The sequence below is a fragment of the Anoplopoma fimbria genome, chromosome 5 (assembly GCF_027596085.1).
Source record: "Anoplopoma fimbria isolate UVic2021 breed Golden Eagle Sablefish chromosome 5, Afim_UVic_2022, whole genome shotgun sequence".
Taxonomy (NCBI): Eukaryota; Metazoa; Chordata; class Actinopteri; order Perciformes; family Anoplopomatidae; genus Anoplopoma; species Anoplopoma fimbria.
In genome coordinates, this window is record NC_072453.1 from 10081724 (window position 1) to 10099710 (window position 17987).

The 17987-nt window shown below is 39.6% G+C and overlaps 4 protein-coding genes across 4 annotated transcripts; 1 reads left to right on the forward strand and 3 right to left on the reverse strand.

The window, feature by feature from the left end:
• Positions 1-52: 52 nt before the first annotated feature.
• On the reverse strand, positions 53-4068 carry LOC129090983 (UDP-glucuronosyltransferase 2C1-like). Its single transcript, XM_054598384.1, has 2 exons — positions 4007-4068; positions 53-2344 (listed from the first exon to the last, which is right to left on the reverse strand). The coding sequence occupies exon 2, from the start codon at positions 2334-2336 to the stop codon at positions 717-719; it is 1620 nt and encodes a 539-aa protein (XP_054454359.1). The 5' UTR covers positions 2337-2344; positions 4007-4068; the 3' UTR covers positions 53-716.
• LOC129090984 (endonuclease domain-containing 1 protein-like) lies at positions 3695-7778 on the forward strand. Its single transcript, XM_054598385.1, has 4 exons — positions 3695-3902; positions 4193-4324; positions 5152-5568; positions 7149-7778. The coding sequence occupies exons 3-4, from the start codon at positions 5290-5292 to the stop codon at positions 7767-7769; spliced, it is 900 nt and encodes a 299-aa protein (XP_054454360.1). The 5' UTR covers positions 3695-3902; positions 4193-4324; positions 5152-5289; the 3' UTR covers positions 7770-7778.
• Positions 7779-9303: 1525 nt separating this feature from the next.
• Positions 9304-10272, reverse strand: LOC129090986 (nigrelysin-like). The gene is made up of 2 exons (XM_054598387.1): positions 10169-10272; positions 9304-9757 (listed from the first exon to the last, which is right to left on the reverse strand). Exons 1-2 carry the CDS (start codon positions 10270-10272, stop codon positions 9310-9312), a joined length of 552 nt encoding a protein of 183 aa, XP_054454362.1. The 3' UTR covers positions 9304-9309.
• Positions 10273-11040: 768 nt separating this feature from the next.
• On the reverse strand, positions 11041-14047 carry LOC129090985 (DELTA-sagatoxin-Srs1a-like). Its single transcript, XM_054598386.1, has 3 exons — positions 12847-14047; positions 12403-12540; positions 11041-11477 (listed from the first exon to the last, which is right to left on the reverse strand). The coding sequence occupies exons 2-3, from the start codon at positions 12504-12506 to the stop codon at positions 11048-11050; spliced, it is 534 nt and encodes a 177-aa protein (XP_054454361.1). The 5' UTR covers positions 12507-12540; positions 12847-14047; the 3' UTR covers positions 11041-11047.
• Positions 14048-17987: the final 3940 nt, after the last annotated feature.

Sequence of the window (17987 nt, forward strand, 5' to 3'; positions counted from 1 at the left end):
CTATTGCAGGAAATAAAGACAGTATCTGGCAAGTCTTTTCTTACTTTTTTATTTTCAAGTATAATTTTCTTCAGGTATAACAGACTGCATTTTATTTGTTCAAGTGATAATAACCAAGATAATACATAACATAAAGTTGCAGCATTCATTTTTAAAAACATGAAATAAGGCATAACAGGTGTGTTTTTGGACATCTTGTTAAACTTCAGGTCTGCATATCATGAGTAAGAACCTTCAAATACTTACTTAACAAACTAATAGTGCAACTAAAAACAGATGATTACTGTTGGAAGTAAATACAGAAACACAGTTGTCCACTGAAAAGTATATTTTCCTTCATTTAATGTATGCAATATTGTTAAAATACTGATAAACACCCCCCAACATCTGTGCCAAATTAAACACCAATCTATCAAATAGTTGTCGAGACATTTCACTCAAAACCCCCAAATCTGGATTACCAACAGATTAGGATATATACTCTTGGGAACATGATTGTCTTGATAAAATTGAATGGCAACCAATTCAATAGTTGTTGAGTCATTTCATTCTGGATCAAAGTGGTGGACCGACCGACCTAGCGACCCACTGACGGGCACGATATTGACATCCCTAAAACAATGGCGCTAATATGGCTAGGAGTTTATCACCAGCCCTGTCGTTTAATATGACTTATTCATTTTAATGTGAACTAATCTAATGTTAGGAGTCAGAAACTACTCCTTTTTTTTTTTGGGTTGTTTGGTTTTTCTCCTCCTGCACAGTCGAATGCAAAGGAATCGTATTGATCCCACTACAACGGCTGTCAGCAGCAACAAGACTGATGTCAAAAAGCAGATAACATCCACAGAATAATAGGCATACCAGGGCATCTTATAGGACTCAGTGCGTAAATGTGAAGCTCCTTTGTGCCTCATAACAAACTCAATCCAGTAAAGTGCCGTTTCCAGAGGATGCATCGGTTTGTCCCGATGGAGAGCAGAAAGACGCTTCATGTTATCCCTGTAGGAGGGATTGTGAAGAACTTCTTGTATCGCTTCCAGGAAGTTCTGACGGGTGAGTTTGGTCGCGTCCACCACCTTAGCGGCTCCTCGCGCCTCCAATCTCAAAACGTTCTCAAACTGGTCAAACAGAAGGGGTATGCCTATAATCGGCACCCCGTGGTACATGGCTTCGTAGATCCCGTTGGTCCCACCGTGAGCCACAAAGGCTTTAATCTTCGGGTGACCCAGGAGGTCGTTCTGGGGCATCCATTTTACCACTAATGTGTTGTTGCCCAAATTTTTTGGCGGCTCATGGGCGTGCCTCCATATGACCTTTTGAGGAATTTGGGCAAAAGCAGCAGCGATTTCAGAAGTGATGTCTAGAGGTAGGCCTTTCACCAGTGTGCCAAGAGACATCAGGATGAATCCGTGCTCTCCTGAACTTTGAACAAACTCCTCCAGCTCTGATGGTAAAGGCTTAGAAGGCTTTGACTGGAAACCACCAATGTAGGCGATGTTTGGCATTGTGGGTCTGGGGAATTCAAAGACAAAGTCCACCCTCATGAGCCAGATGTCTGCTCCTTGTAGAAGGTGATAGAACTTCACATCTGGACCAAAGTACCTATCTACCAGTCTATCATAGTGAGGGCATACTATAAACTTGTCTATGCATGTGTTGAGAACATAGTGGAATGTGTTCTTGACCCGCTCCCCAAAGGTCATCTTATCCGACGCGGCGTATCCCGATGCTGGAACATACGACGTTGGAGATGGAGCCACCACAAAATGTCCCTCTCCACTGGTGATCCACCTCACGTTAAAAACAGTCGGCAGCTTAAGTTCATGAGCCACCAGAACTCCAACCGGCAACCCCGGGTCCAGAAGAACCACGTCAAACTGCGTGTCACGAATACTCTGCATCAGAGTCTTGTTCTCAAACATTTCTACCCCCAAAAGGCTGGCCTGTCGGTGAATGTTCGACAGCGCACCGAGCATTTCCCAGTAGAACTTCACAAAGCTGCTGAGAGATGCCCCCTCTTTTTGGATCGCCAGCATCTTGACCAGGAAGGTCACAAAGAAGTCCTCCTCCTCTATGGGGATGGCTCCCGGTAAGGTGATGGTGATGGTGCTGTAATGTGGAGAGTTTTCTTTGACGTACCAGCTGGTGGCCGTGCGAACCACGGTGACCTCGTGGCCCCTGGAGTGGAGGCTCTGGATCAGGAGGTTCATGTTGACCCAGTGGCTTCCATCCACTGGGAACACCAGAATCTTTCCGCCCTGGACACTGGAGCTTGTCAGGAGGGACACACTCAACACCAGAAGCAGAAGGGAAACACCTGTGATGCTCCCCATCGAACAACCTTCGAACAAACAAATACAACTACTTTAAAACTCATGCTTATTGCCAGAAAAAACGTACTCAACAACAATAAGTATTCTATAGATAGATAGATAGATAGATAGATAGATAGATAGATAGATAGATAGATAGATAGATAGATAGATAGATAGATAGATAGATAGATAGATAGATAGATAGATAGATAGATAGATATTTTTTTATTTTCGTGTCATGCACAAAAACGTGCCCAACCCTCATGGGTTTACAAGACACCATACAGTACAGCTGCAGTGGATCCACATCTCATCAGGTCACATTTGATGACAAGATGACATGTTGCTTCACCGCTCCATCTTAAACAAAACATTCTGCCTTCTCTCCCAGGCCTGGCAAATAAAAACTGCTACAAAGAAGGTTCCTTTCCTAAAACACAACTCAAGTTTTTCGTAATCATCCAGCCAAAAGAAATCAACATAAATGGAAGTCATTTTACTGAAGAGGACATCCCTTATGTCCTCGTAAACAGGACAGTAAAACAAAAAGTGCACCTCATTTTCAATTTCCCCGAGCTCACACAACAAACAGATTCTGTCCTCCTCTGGAGTGAATGAAACCTACCGGTCTCTAGGGCTAATGGTAATGTTCCTGAGCGTAACTGTGCACATAGGGATCTTTGTCTTTTGTTTAAATTATACTTAACATAAAGTTCTGAATTATAGTTGTTTTTTATGAGACAATAAGTTCGTAACTTTGGTTTACACCATATGTCAACTGACAAACAGTTTGGTCCTAATATCCTGAATATTACAAAGTAACCTGTTCTGAAAAATGAAAGACAGGTCAATCATATAAAACAGAGATTTCAAACCCTTAGCCCATGGATGGCCATGCAAAATGTTCTTATTAGGTTGCACTAAGTGAGAAGTACACACATGTAGGCGGCTGTGGCACATGAGGTAGAGCGCTTGTCCCGTAACCACAAGGTTGGTGGTTCAAACCCCTCTACCTGCAACATGCCGAGGTGTCCTTGAGCAAGACACCTAACCCCAAGTTGCTCCCCGGGCGCTTCCTTGCAGCCCACTGCTCCTCCGGGATGGGTTAAATGCAGAGAAATAATTTCCCCGTTGTGGGACTAATAAAGGCTTAATTATTATTATTATGTATAGAATGGCTAGCAGCCTACCTGATGAGGGATTAAAACAATTAAGGCTATATGGAGATTTTTCCAAACCTATCTTTAGGATTTACACCTGAAACCAGAAGGAAATTACTATATGGACACCCACAGTGCCTGCCCTAAAAAGGAAACCCTGAGGTGTTGATTTAACAGAGTAAAGTCCAGAGGAATGCCTGAGCTAACTAATGCCTGCTGTTACGCTCTCTAATCTCATTATATGCATTCAGCAGGGACTTGCTAACATGCTCAAAACACTTAGCTGAGTCTTCATTCATAGCATGCAAAAGACACAAGTTTCAAGTTTCCTTTCTGCAAGTCTACTGTTGAGAAAGTCAAAAGAGGAATCTAACATTGTGCACTCTCTCCTGCAGATCAGCCGCAAACTTTAAGTCCTGCACAAGTAAGTGTCAGCAAAAAAAGTTCTCTAGTTTTCAGTAATGTTGTGAAGGCGTTAAACTGAGTTGTGAATGCATTGTGTGAAAAAGCAGAAGTTTTATAACCTACCTTTAGATCCAAGAAGCAGCGGAGAAATGTACTTTGAGCCTGCTCTGGGCAAGTGAAGCCTAGCGTCTGCATGGAAAAGAATCCAAAGTCCAAAACCCTGATTATTGTGTTACATAAGGAGGAGAGGGTGTTGGGGGAGGGTTGGTGCAACAAATGGACTTCAGTATGAATGTGTGTTTTTTCAAGGGGAGGAGAGGAAAACAGCTTTCCCACAGAGCCCATCCTCATTCTCTGTGTGCTGCAAACCCTCTTCCCAAAACAGTTTTGTTTTGGTGGCCTGCTGTGATCTGAACAATGAGCTGCTCCTGCAAAAAAAAGGTAATTTCACTGATAAGAAACATATTCTGTCAAAGAAAGACCTTGGGTTCTTTTCATGTGTTTTTTTGTAATATGTTCAATCCATTGAAAAAGTATTATGCATTTCACACAAGCTGTTAACACAACTATACAATAAATATGTATCAAATCTAATCTTTTGCTTCCCAAAAACAAGAAACTACAAACAAACATAAATAAGCAAACAGGCAGTAAGCAACAACAAACTCCAATACGACAGGTCAGGACACAAATTAAATGTTCAGTTAATTTGTTGATTTAAGAATATTAATGGACTTCTTAAATACATTTTCATACATGTCTAGTTAAAGTTAAGTAAATAACAGTTTGACTCTACTCTTTTCTATATTTATATGTGGTTTCTTTCTGGTTTGGTTTCTGTTTTTTGCAAGCATTTAAAAGATAAGACTTTTTCCTGTATTTTCCTTATCTTCAAGTTCCATGAAGGGACTGAAAACCGATGCTCTTTGACTTCCCTGTTCTGTATGGGAATAACCTAAAACAGCTGGTCACTGCAGTTCTCATCAAACGTTACTCAAACAAGAAGAAATTGTGCATTTGTTGGGGACTATTTCCAGCGGCGGATTAATCCACATTTAGTACTCTTTACTTCAGCTGCTAAGTAGTAGTAGTTTTAAATGAGCAAATTGTGATTAGATATAGTGTTTTATTGCTTCTGAACTCAACTATGTGTGTGTAAGAGGAAGTCTTTAGGTTAAATTCACTGAAGTACAACAGTCAAAACAAGCAGAATCAAGGGATCAGACTGAAACCAATGGTGAAACTGTGCTTCTGTTTTTCACCAAAAGGTCATGTGTTGATGAAAAAGGAGAACTGCTCTGAAGGAATTCAAGCCTCGCTGCATTTCACTCAAAGTGAGTATGAAGGCTGGACACATCTTCTAGCATTAGACTTCTGGATCGAACCACCAACAGTCCTTCGTCAGAATGTCTCATCTCAGCTCTGTCCTCGTCCTGGTCTTCACCGCCGGCTGGTGCTTCATGTGTGCGGCCGACGTTGGGGATTTCTCTCCGTGTCTGCCGGTCTTCTATAAGTCTTGGCCCCCTAAAGGTCTGGTTGGGACCCCGATCTGCCAACGGTATTACAACCAGTACCGCTTCGCCACCTTGTACAGTCGACCACGTCGCTCTCCGTGGTTCTCGGCCTATTTGTACTCGGCACCAGCAGGAAAGAGACCAACCGCATCCTGGAAGTTTGAGCCTCAGGTGAGCAAATGTATTTAAATATGGTGTTAATTCATAGATTTGAAATGATTTACGTCATTCCTGTCTGAGTGAAAGTGCTTTTAAAGTTTTTGCACACACATCTTGGTGTGAGTTACAGAGATGCTTTAAACTCTTTGATTATTTTATAAGCATGCAAACATTTTAAAACTGTATAAATGATTATTTACCATTTTTTATACATACATTTACTGTTTGTTTTAAGTCTGTTACTTCTCTCTTTTTTGTGAAACTTTGTTTTTTATCTGTTTGCAATTTTGTTTTTAAGTCTGTTAATTGTGCTTTTAAGTGTGGAACTTTTATGATATCGTCTTAGCCAGGAATCCCCTGGAAACAAGTTTTTAAATTTAGAATTTTTATTTAAAACAATCACATTAAAAATTTGTATATATATATTTTTTTTAAATTCTTGTTAAAGACTTAGAGAATCGTATTCTATGAAAGGTGCTATACTAAATAAAACAAATTTACATTATAATATCCTTCTTAAATCATAATGGCACCAGGCTGGATAAATAAAGGTTAAATCGAAAAAATTGTTAGCATTCCATAATGTTTTTTTAATTTAACTTCTAAAACACAATGTATTCTCGCTGAAACAAGACATTATTCTTCAACAAGTTCTGATCTGACTTGTTTTGTTCACACTGATGTTGCAGTTTAGCATCAGTTAATATTTCACACAGTATAGAGAATTCTAGGGACGTTTACAGTAAATAACAAGAAAAAGAGGAAATGAGCCGCAGTAAAGCAGAACTGCCTCATTTGTGTGTTCATGCTCTGGCAACTTCATTAAATTAGAATAAAATAGAGGGATTATTATATTCCTGTTAGAGTCTTCAAGGTTTCAAAACAATCTTTAAAGTTACAATCTTGCAGATTAACATTGTTTTTTCTTTTTTGGCGACACCTGTGGCGATAAGTGGTAATTGCAGGTTTGTGTTTGGATTTTATTTCCCAGAGATCCAAACCATACGTGACACTGTTTAATCAAGTAATTTCTCTTTTCTTTGTTTGTTCGGCCGCAAACTCACTAACTGAGTGAAACGTGAGATTTTTCCTCGGATAATGGCCACAAACACCCAGTTCATTATACTGAAAACGCATTGTGTTGCCTGATTTGGCAATATATAGTGACTTGATCTTCAAGATTAGTACTTCAAACAATCATGAAGAGGGATTAACCACAATCACCATATTTTCCTTAACCTAACTATTTATTTCACATCTTAAAACTAAGCTTAAAGCTAGCTAAATGTTTCCCAATTTTTTTTAACCCTAACTAAGTATTTTACTAACTTTTTCTTGGACTAACTAAGTAGTTTTCTGTGAAAATGGGAGTTTATCTTGAAAAGACTGTAACATGTAACGAGTGTAAATTGACACGTGTTGCTGGAAAAACACAAAAAAAATGAGGAGCATCTTATTCTAAGAAGTCTATCGAGCAGTGGAAACGTTGTGATGTTAGTGTTCACCTGAAAGCATCACTTAATATAATATAATATAATTTTGTCCATGTAGTCATTCGCCACTTTCAATCACTGCCCCCCACCCATAAACAGCTCGCCTACCCAGGAGCCGCCGGCAACATGATCCCGTTCCCCCCGGGCCCTCTGGACCAGAACGTGGTGGACAGCCAGGCGGTGGATCCGGACTACATCAACTCCTCCTTCTCTCGCGGCCACTTGAACCCCAGCCTCCACCACCAGACCCACGAGGACCGCTCCTCCACCTTCACCCTCACCAACGTGGTCCCCCAGAAGGTGGGCTCCAACGACGGGCCCTGGGAGGCCCTGGAGCAGGAGGTCAACAAAACCCTGGCGGCCTACTGTCTCGGAGAAGCTCACGTGGTCACCGGCGTCATCCCGTACCAGAGCGACGAGCGCTGGCTGGGTAACCATCGCGTGGCCGTGCCCGAGTACCTCTGGTCGGCCTACTGCTGCCCGAACTACAACAACAGTCTGCCGAAGGAGCTGAGGGATGCCTTCCCGACGCACGCCACCATCGGCCGCAACGACCGCAACAGCACCGAGGAGATCGTTCCTGTAAGCCAGACGGCTAAGAAGCAGTTCAGAGGATACGATGTGAGAAAAATGCCGCTGGAGACATTGGAGATGTATCTGAAGGAGCGGTTCGGTGCTGCTGTCAGCGTTTTTTATGAGCAGTGCTCTGGATCGGACTGATCCTGAAGACACAAACACACACTGATGATATTGTTGCAATAGTTATATCTTAGAATATTAATGCTAATATCATTTAATTAAGGATAAATATAAATACAGTGCCGTCCAAAGTCTTACAAATGACCAAATTTATATATATATATAAAATGTTTGTTTGCCTAAAATATATTTAGGAAGAAATTCCGAACTCCAGTGGGAAAAGACAGCGAAAGAATCACCTCATGTCTTCATCGTTTTGGTGAATTTTATTGAGATTTATTGGACAGATATGATCAAGACATGAGCTGATTTTTGTTGTTGTTGACCTCTGGTGTTTGTTTTGGGGACACAAACATCAGTAGCTTTTATGCTGCTTCAACGCTATAGGTCCTTGTCACATTATTGTAATATATATGGCAGGTTTTAAAGTTAAAGTTATTACATTTTGGGAATTACTCACATTCACTTTCTTGCAGAAAGTCCAGATAAATATACGTATATATAAATATATATATATATAGCTAGAAAATATATCGCAAGCAAAGAAAGCAGTCGATAAATTTGATTTAGACGAGAAGATTGATACCACTCTCATATCTGTCAGTTAAATATAATGGTGGAGCCAGGAGGCAATTAGGTTAGCTTAGCTAAGCATAAAGACCATACCCTGACTCCGTAAAACCTTCAATTAAACAAATACAACATATACATTTTTAATTTAGAGGTGCAGCAAGCAGATTTCGCTACATTTGAACAGAGCCAAGCTTTCTGTTTCTCTCTGTTTCCAGTCTTTATGCTGAGCTAAGGGAATATTTTTCATATTTTCTCTCCATTCATGAGAGGTATCAATCTTCTCATCTGACTCTCAGCAAGAAAGTGAAGAAGCGTACTTCACAAAACCTTCAAGCATTTGAAACCAGACTTTTTACCTAAAACACTGCTGTTTCATGTTCTTCCACATATGGAGAAGACTTGAAGTGATGATGCTAGTCCACACAGTGGTTTGGTATCCTGAGTATATATAACGACTCCACTGCAGGTTTGAAGTTGTACACTCACTTTTTGACCACTAGGTGGTGAACTTGTGCAACACATACAGATGAGTGGCAGCTTCTGCTGACTGTATTCTGCAAATGGACGGATTTTACCACAAAGTGTCATCTCTACAGACTTCGTTGGTAATTCAAAGTCACAACAGACCTCGAAATCAATTAACCATTTATCTTATTATTTACTAAATAATGTATTTGATCTTTTGTTTTATATTTAAAACATAACTTCAGTCTTTAATGTAACACTTTAATCTTCATAAATTGCTGCTTTCTGAACATGTATAAAATAAATAGGTAGGAATTGTGTGCTTTCAGAGATGACTCATTTAGACAAGCATGAACTCGTTCTACCAGTTAGACTAGACTTTTTTGCAATGATCACTAAGACACACGTTTTCTCAAATCAGACTGGATTTATTGCATGAATGGTGCAGTAGCATGGATGAACAAAGGGCTAAACATATCAAACACCGGATTATTTAATCAAAAAAGAAACATGAATCACTGGCTTAGTGATGTTGTTGCAACATGGGAGTGAAGAGCTTGTCCCACACCTCCACCTTCAGCATGGCCCTGCCCAGCGGGGACATGGTGGCCTTGATGTCCAAGGATGTGCCCTCATACGTGAGACTGCAGCCTTTGGCCTCCGCCCTCACGAAGCCTTGCATCTCCTTGTTCTCATACATCTCCTCGTACAGCTTCTCGTTGCACTCTTTGTCCTGGGTGTAGATCCCCAGGGCCAACCAGTTCTTGTACGTGTTGTTGTCGTAGGGCACCGAGAACATTATGGCTAGCTTCTCCTTGGCGCCGTTGCTCTTCTCGAACAGGTCGTAGGTCAGGACGCCCACCGCGCCCGTGGCCTTGCCGCTGGTCTTGCTGAAGTTGCACACCTCGGTTTTTAGAGGGCGCACGGTGGGTTGGGGGGGGCTGTGGCAGTTACCGCTGTTCAGATAAACTCTTTTTTTGTTTTACGCCAAGAAAGAAAAAGGGAATAAAAGTGAGATAATTAATGGGTAGAAAACGCTGTAGTTTTATTCAAGCTGCATTTAAAGCTCAATTTATCCATGCAAAGGCGATAGACAGACAGATATATAGACAGACAGATATATAGACAGACAGACAGATAAATAGATAGATAGATAGATGTACTTGACTAAAATTTGCTAAATAATAGGTTATCCATGACAGCAGTAAATATACATCTACACTGGAGCTATACATCTATATACACAAGAATATATTAGAATACACCAGTTCCACCAAACTACAACAACTAGAATATAAAATATAAACATAGGAGAACATAATTTTTATATAAACATGCACCCTTTTTTTACAGCAGCATCGTGGTTAACGTGTTGCTCTTACTTGGGGTCGATGAGGCAGTAGCTGCTGGTGAGGTTGGTGATCTCAATGGTGACATTTCTTCTGCTCGTCTGGGTGGCAGCCAAAGCCTCCGCTGATTCACTCATATTGTTGCTGGGTAAAAAGCTGCGACAGAGAAAGATTACATTAAAAATACAGTAAGCAGTTTAACACACACACTGCTGTTAAAAGTGTCTAGAATAATAAACAAAAGCACTCTGTTAAATACTAAACTTAAAGCAATAATTGTTCATAAACCTCCAAATAAAGCTGAGGAGTAAACCTGGCTTACCTGTCCGGATCACAGGTGTGCTGCTCGCTCGGGCTATGCCAGATTTGAAACTCTGGATTCTCTCTTTGGATCAGTCTTGTTGGGGGAACGTGTGACACCTACAGCCTCGCCCAGAAATCTGTCTCCACCCACAGCATACACACCTTCACCTCCTAGTCTGACCGTTTTTTTGTCTTCACATATCTCCTGAGGAATGAAGACAGGGTGTAGCCAACAGAAACAACATTACTGTGGTATTTCCTTTGTTTTTATAAGGATCTCATTTTGCAAAGCTACAAGCCGGTTTGTTCAGTGTCTCCTCATGCACCACACCTCAAACGTTTGGAGCTGATGTGTCTACTGTCTGCATGAGGAGACGGACATGCTGCACCTCTGCAGTCTCACTACAATGTGTTTATTGTAGTGATTTTACTCAAGGTGAATATTTTATCTGCTGTAGAGTCTGTGACCGTGTGTGAGGATTCAAATTAAAGAACACGAAAAGAAACATCAGAGACAAGAAATCCATTCAATTGTTTTTTTATTCATTTAAAGCACCCATACATGACATGAATTCATTTTTTAGGAATATCTGCACCGATGCAAACTCTTCATCTGCCCATCTTGTCGTAGATCTCCAGTTTGATGATGGCCTTGCCCTCGTCGGACATGCACGCCCTCACGTCCACCATCCTCCCCCGGTACGTCACCCCCGAGCCGTCGGCCTCGTGGCGCACAAAGTTGGTGAAGTCCTTCGTCTTGTACATGAGGTCGAACAGCTTGCCGTCGCATTCCCGCGTGTGCTCAAAAATGCCCACGCCCAGCCAGTTCTTGTAGAAGGTGTAGTCGAAAGGCACCGAGAACATGACGGCCATCACCTCGTTGCAGCGGCGGCTGCGCATGTCGAACAGCTCGTAGGTCATGACCCCCACGGCGCCGGACGCCGTGTTGTCGTCCTTGGTGAAAGAGCACACCTCGGTCTTGGTGGTGCGCAGGGTCGGCTGTGGAGGGTTGAAGACGAAGCCGCTCTCCATGTGCACCCTGCAGGGAAAGAAGAGGGTAGAAGTATTCAGATTCTGTGATCAAATTCTGATACCACAATGTACAAATACTCAATATGAAAATCAAAAAATCTAAAATTAAATACCAAATGTGCTTAAAGTATCTGCAGAAACAAATAGGCCCCTATGTGCTATAGTTCAGTGGTTCCCAACATGGGGGTCGGGCCCCTCCAAAGGGTCACAAGATAAATCTGAGGGGTCGTGATCTGGTTTTATTTTTCATTTTGTTCTGTACTTTTCCCTGTTTTTTATTAAGTATTGGATAATGTTACTGTTATTTGAACAACCTGATCTCATGGGAAGGCGGATAAATAATTTTTGAGGACATTCATATTCACGATGACGTTTTTTTTTTAATTTTATACCTAGACGTTGGTTTCAGGTAACAAAAACAGTTAATTAGGGTTAGGGCTGATCATGGTGGGGCTAAAAATAAGTAAATAAAAAGTAAACAATTTAGTATTGAAAACACATCACAAACATCACTAATGTAACTTCAAAGTAAGTCAACATAGACCCACCCATTATAATAAGTCTTTATCACTTTTTATAATATTTCACTTTGCAAGAAGCAAGAATGGCGATGCTTAAAGACTCATTCATACTCTATTTAATGAGATTTTAATTTTATATCTAAGCCTAAAAATTTTGGAAAACACGCTTTAATCTCTAACAATTTGTTTTATTTCATGAGATTATATGACTTTTTTATATCAAATCCGGAAAAAAGCCATTAAATCTTTCCCTCAGAAATGAAGTAAAGTAGAAAAGAGTAGTTAGTTTATTTTCCAACACCGGTAGTCATGCATAAAAAGTACATTTTGTCATTTTAATCATTTGTCAGTTGTCTTTATTGGTTCATAGAAAACAAGAGTTAAATCAGTTAATCCACCAGCATGTCTTACTTTGGGTTGACAAGGCAGAAGACAGAGCTGACGTTGGTGATCTCTATGGTGCAGTTGCGGTTGGTGGTGATGGTGACGGAGTGGGCCTCTGCAGTCTCAGGCATGGTGACGGAGGAAAGGACGGAGCAAAGACAAGAGCTGTGGACAAGTAACGGGAAACGGATGAATTAATAGTTTATTTAGAAACTTTCCCTGACGCTTTTTCATTAAATAGACTTGTCTTGACCTGATGTCTTGACATCTAAACAATCACTCGAAACATGACACAATAATAAAGTACGAAGCATCCAGGACAACAAACATTACATCAGCACTCTATTTCAGTAGAGGCATATCTACTGAGCACACTATTATCTTTTAATTTTACCACTAGACGTCTGTTTTTATAAACTAATTTAATCTCTGGTGAATAATGAATATTTATCTGAAAGTAAATGTACTTACTTTACTTTATGTGACACACACACGGGATGGCAGAGCGTCCTCTGAAAACTGGTCGGGGTTCGGTTTGGAGACAAGTATGAAGTCCCGCCCTCCCAGGTACGGACACACCTCACACAGAAGGTGTGTCTGTGCTCACATGCATAGTCAGTTACAAACTGAATGTGTGGTAAAAGTCAGTGTTCAGCTCCAGTGAATGACACTTTAGAGATGTTAGGTGGTGGGGCTAATGCCAATTACAACAATCATTGTTGTTGATCTTGTCTTTGGCACAAGGTGGAAAAAATACTCCTCACACAGGTGTAGGACAGGTGAGCCCTCAGACAGGTGAAATACCTGAATGTGTGGAAAGATTAAAAAAGTAGCAGCCACACCCGTCAGATACGTCTGATGATTCATTTTAGAACTGGCTCATTCTGGGAGTTGGCGATATATTGTGGCTTCTGATTAATTTTACGTTCACGTTGGGTTGTTTCGCTACATTTCATGTGCCAGAAATTGATTAATGACCAGAAACCTGAAACAAAAGACGTCTCATTGTTTGAGGAACCTGTTCCATCATGAGCTGAATAGAATTGATGGATAGAATCTGAGCAAGTCCACGGAAGTGAAAAGCAAACAGTGAGACAGTGAGAGACACATGGGTGGATTAATACTGGGCACAAAGAGGTCAGGCGGCGAAACAAGCACAAAGAGACGAAAAACAACCACAAATTCACGTTAAAATACCAGACCACAAATAGCTATAAAAAATACCACAGAGACGAAGAATGAACGCAAAGATTTGCAAAAAGAAAGAGATGCAAAATGAGCACAAAGAGAGGAATAACAAACAAAATACACGCAAAAATACCACATAGACACAAAAAGTTTGAAAACACAAACTGCAAGACACACACAGAGCCACAACACTACAAAGAAAAGCAAAACGACCACAAATACATGCAAAAATACACACAAAATTAGCTCAAAGCTGCAAAACGCTCACAAAGAGACAGAAAACAACCACAAAGATGCACCTGATTCATTAAATAAGTTACAGTACAGCTTATACAATAAGCTATACAACTTTGTATTGTTAAAGTTGTAGCTTGTCTCTGTTTCTTTCTTTAAACGTGACCGGTCGAGGCACTGGAGTATTCTTTGATGTATTACTACTTTGAATTACAAGTAAAACATGTTTGCACTGCTTTCACTGCTGCAGACACAGACACCAATACTACCAAACTATTCAAAATGCCGAAAGAAACAAAATTGTATGTCCAAAAACATAGTGTGTCAAATGCAGAATGCCAAAAATACCAGGATGTTTTACTGCATCTAGTCACATTTTGCAGGTTGCAAGCCAACATGCTGACCCACAATCCTTTGCACAGCAGCTATATGTGAGCAAGAGGGTCAAAGTTCAAGGTGCCATGTTGTGAGGAAGTAGTTTAAGCTCTTTATAAGGGCAGAATGTACTAAAAGTAAAAAGTGTGCCATTTGGAACGCAGCTTTAATCTCAGTCATTGGACAATGGGAGGAAACATGGAGATCAAACTGGGAATCAAACCCTCGTGCTGGTTTACAGCCATAACATCACAGCATGCATGATTTAAAGAAAATAAAACGTGAGGCGTCCTGGTTTAAGATGCTGACGACGTGTTCTTAATGTCTCCAGTCGAGGACATTTGTTGCATTTCCTCCCCCCGTGTCCCAGAAAATGAAGCTTATTTTGCAACAACAGGAGGAACCTGTCCTCGACCCTTCAACTCATCCAACAGGCTGAACGACACAACGTCTTTGCCGCTCCTTAATTCTTTCTAACATTTCTCTGCCATATTTTGCACAAAACGGTTTGAAATGTTAAAAAATGCACGTCTCTTATAAATCATGTGCAAAAAAGCAAATATGTTTAATGAGAAATGTATTTTGTTTTCTGGCAGTTCAATGAATTAATGTTGCATTAACTTGCAGTAGGTGCAGTATTTCTTCACTAGGATGTGAAATTTAATTTGTCCTAATCTGTCCTTTTTTTATTGAAGGTCAAAGTGTTAATCACAGTTGTTCTGGAAGATTCATTAAGTGCAGTTCATTGAATGAAATAATGGAAAACGCCCAAATGAAATGACCTGATGAGTCACGTCTGGAAAGAACTCACACAAATCTCTGTGGAATTATTTTATTAAATGTTGTAATTAATGAGAAAGCACCCTTTAAAAGTGTGCTGGGGGACTTTGAATCCAGCACATCTTTACTTTTCTGCTTTTACTTACAGAAGTTAAACTGTTAGAAAAAAGAACATTTCAATCAACACACTGAAGACATCCTGTAGGATAATCAGATCATCGTCTGTCACCTGTGTTTAACTTTTACTACAACAGCACCATCTTGTGGTCAAATTGAAACATTACGTTTTCTGCATTACAACAAAAATGTGCCTTAGTCTTTTTATTGAAACACTTTCATTTAAAAGACATTCATCAATTTATGTTAAATGCTCGATACATGTGGTGAACTTACTTACATGCACTAAAATGCACTAAAAGCACTGTTGGGAGATATGGTTATAAACTTAAAGAAACACTCTTTTGTCTTCATATTGACTCGTGTAAACACAGAGAGTTATTTTACAAAAGCAACGTTAAATTTTTCTTTTAAACCTTGAAGGATTTTAGAAATAAATCAAACACTAGTCTTGACTTTTTTGACTTGGTATAGAGGCTTCAGTATTAAACTGAGACTGTTTCATAACCAGTTAGAAGTTCCTAACAGTAACTTAAGAAATTAAAGTGCAGCATGGAACAGAAATGTTTTCCATTAAAACAGTCTGCCTCTGTTGTTGCTTTTACCATTTTCTTTGTATTTTTTTTATAGCTTCATAAAAGCAACAATTCAGGCTTTAAAAATACTCTAATGGAGCATCGACAAGAAACCCAGAGCCATTAAACACAGAGAAAGATAACTATAGACTATGACATAATTTGTGGGAAGCTTTAAGAATAACATCTTGATTAATATTTACAGTCAGTTTTTTATTTATTTCAGGTCAGATATTAGTACAACTTTACTCCTGAAAGTGTACAAAATTATGCAATACAAACAACACAAAGAAGTTCTTAAAACAATATGAGCCCATGGTTATCTTAACAACATAAAATCAAAAAACTAAAATCCAGAACATGAAAGTAAACAATATGAATTTACTGAACAGTTAAGATGAGTCAAAGTTGGAAGTAAGTTTTTAGATATTTTTACTATCATTTTCTAAATATTTCTGTTAATATTGTGGTGATAACAGTATGGAAGTGCAATTCTACATTTCTGTAAATTACCTCAAAATTTAGAAAAAAGGCCATAATAAGGACAAAAGTTTTGTTTATTTTGTTTACATAAAATAAACAAAAAAATATAAAAATAAATCCTAAATCTTTAAAGAATATATCTTTCCTCTATAAAAGATATAAATAGTTACCCAAAACTACATTGTATGTATTAACATGACATTTCTGTATAAAGTACAAAGCTTAGAAAAAATGTTAAAGGACTATAACAGTGTTTTAACCCCAAATCATTTTACATTATTGCCGACCACTTTCAAATAAATGTTGAAAAGTCAGATCATTTGGCTGTATTTGTTACCATTAAATGGAAATTAGTTTGACCTGATTTGTAACAAATGAGCTAAAACATGCAAAACCACAGATCAATCCTATGCAAAGTCCAAAAACAACACTGTGTTAGTCTGTCTCTTAATACTTTATAACTTCCTTAAACTTATACACATCTCTCAGCTCCAAACTAATTGGTTCAACATCCTAAAAGTAGCTCAAGAATATATAGTTTAATTTAAAACGGTGCATTTAAAAACATTTAACAAATGTCACTCAAAAAGGAGGAAATCGTGACTTTGTTGGGGATTTTCATGGAAATGAGGGAACAGTCCCATCATCCTCAGCTGTGCTTTATGTGTAGTGCTCATTAACACATAGTGCCAATGATAAACATTTTAAACATTGTCACTTTCAATGTGAAAATGTTAGCATACTGACGTTACCATTTAGTTCCAAGAACCACTGTGTCTAAGTACAGCCGCACAGAGCTGCTACCATGGCTTTACTTTTGACAGCTTGAGGAACAACAAAGAAAAGACTGGAGGAATTAGCAAGCTAACCAGTGGACAGCTAACAGCTTTGCTACCTCGCTAATTCCACCATGCTTAATGCTGCACTGTCTACAGAAAATGAGCTAAACAAAGTTGCTTTCCTACGCTGCGACAACAGTGTGTGGATGAAGCAGCAAGTTGCTAAATGTTACTCATATAGCGGCTGGCTAGTTAGCTATCTAGCGTGATAATTCTACCATGCTTTCAACCTACACATTGGTTAGAAAAAAGTATCTGGGTCCCTCAGCCTCACTCTTGCTGCTAGAATTATACACTGAAGCCGATGCGAAAGAGCCTTCAAGCTGCATTCTCTCTACTGTCCATCAGGGGGCGACTCCTCTGGTTGTATAGAAGCCTATGAGAAAATGACTCTACTTCTCTCTTGATTTATTCCCTCAGTAAACATTGTAAACATGAGTTTATGGTCTCAATCTCTAGTTTCTTCTTCACTACAGCATGATGTTCAGTGAGTAAATTATGGTCCATTTAGAGTCAAATAGACCATAAAGCAGTGTATGATTCAGGGCGGGGCTACTGTGATTGACAGGTCTCTATCAGAGACATTTATACGGTGTCTCTACGTCACTCTTCCTCAGTCCAAATATGATGACTTTCTGTTCACTGGTTGCAAAAAAGCCAAGATGGCTACAGCGAAATCAGCTGACTCGAGGCTTCACAGCATCAGTCCACAAACCGATGGGTGACGTCATGACGACTACGTCCACTTCTTATATACAGTCTATGGTCAAACCAAGCCAATAAAACTTGATAGCCAGCGTTAGCTAATGAGTTAACAACATTATTCCTCCTCCACCTAAGCTCCGCCCACAAAAATATGATATTTTGCATAGAGGCTTTGGATTCACCATCTTAACTTGTTAGTAGGATTAATAAGATGTTGGTTTTGGTCTTTTTATGGGACGTTTAAGAAAAATATAAAACACTGCAGTTTAATCCCTAAAGGCCACCAAGAAAATAAGAAGACATCAGCAGAAACAGT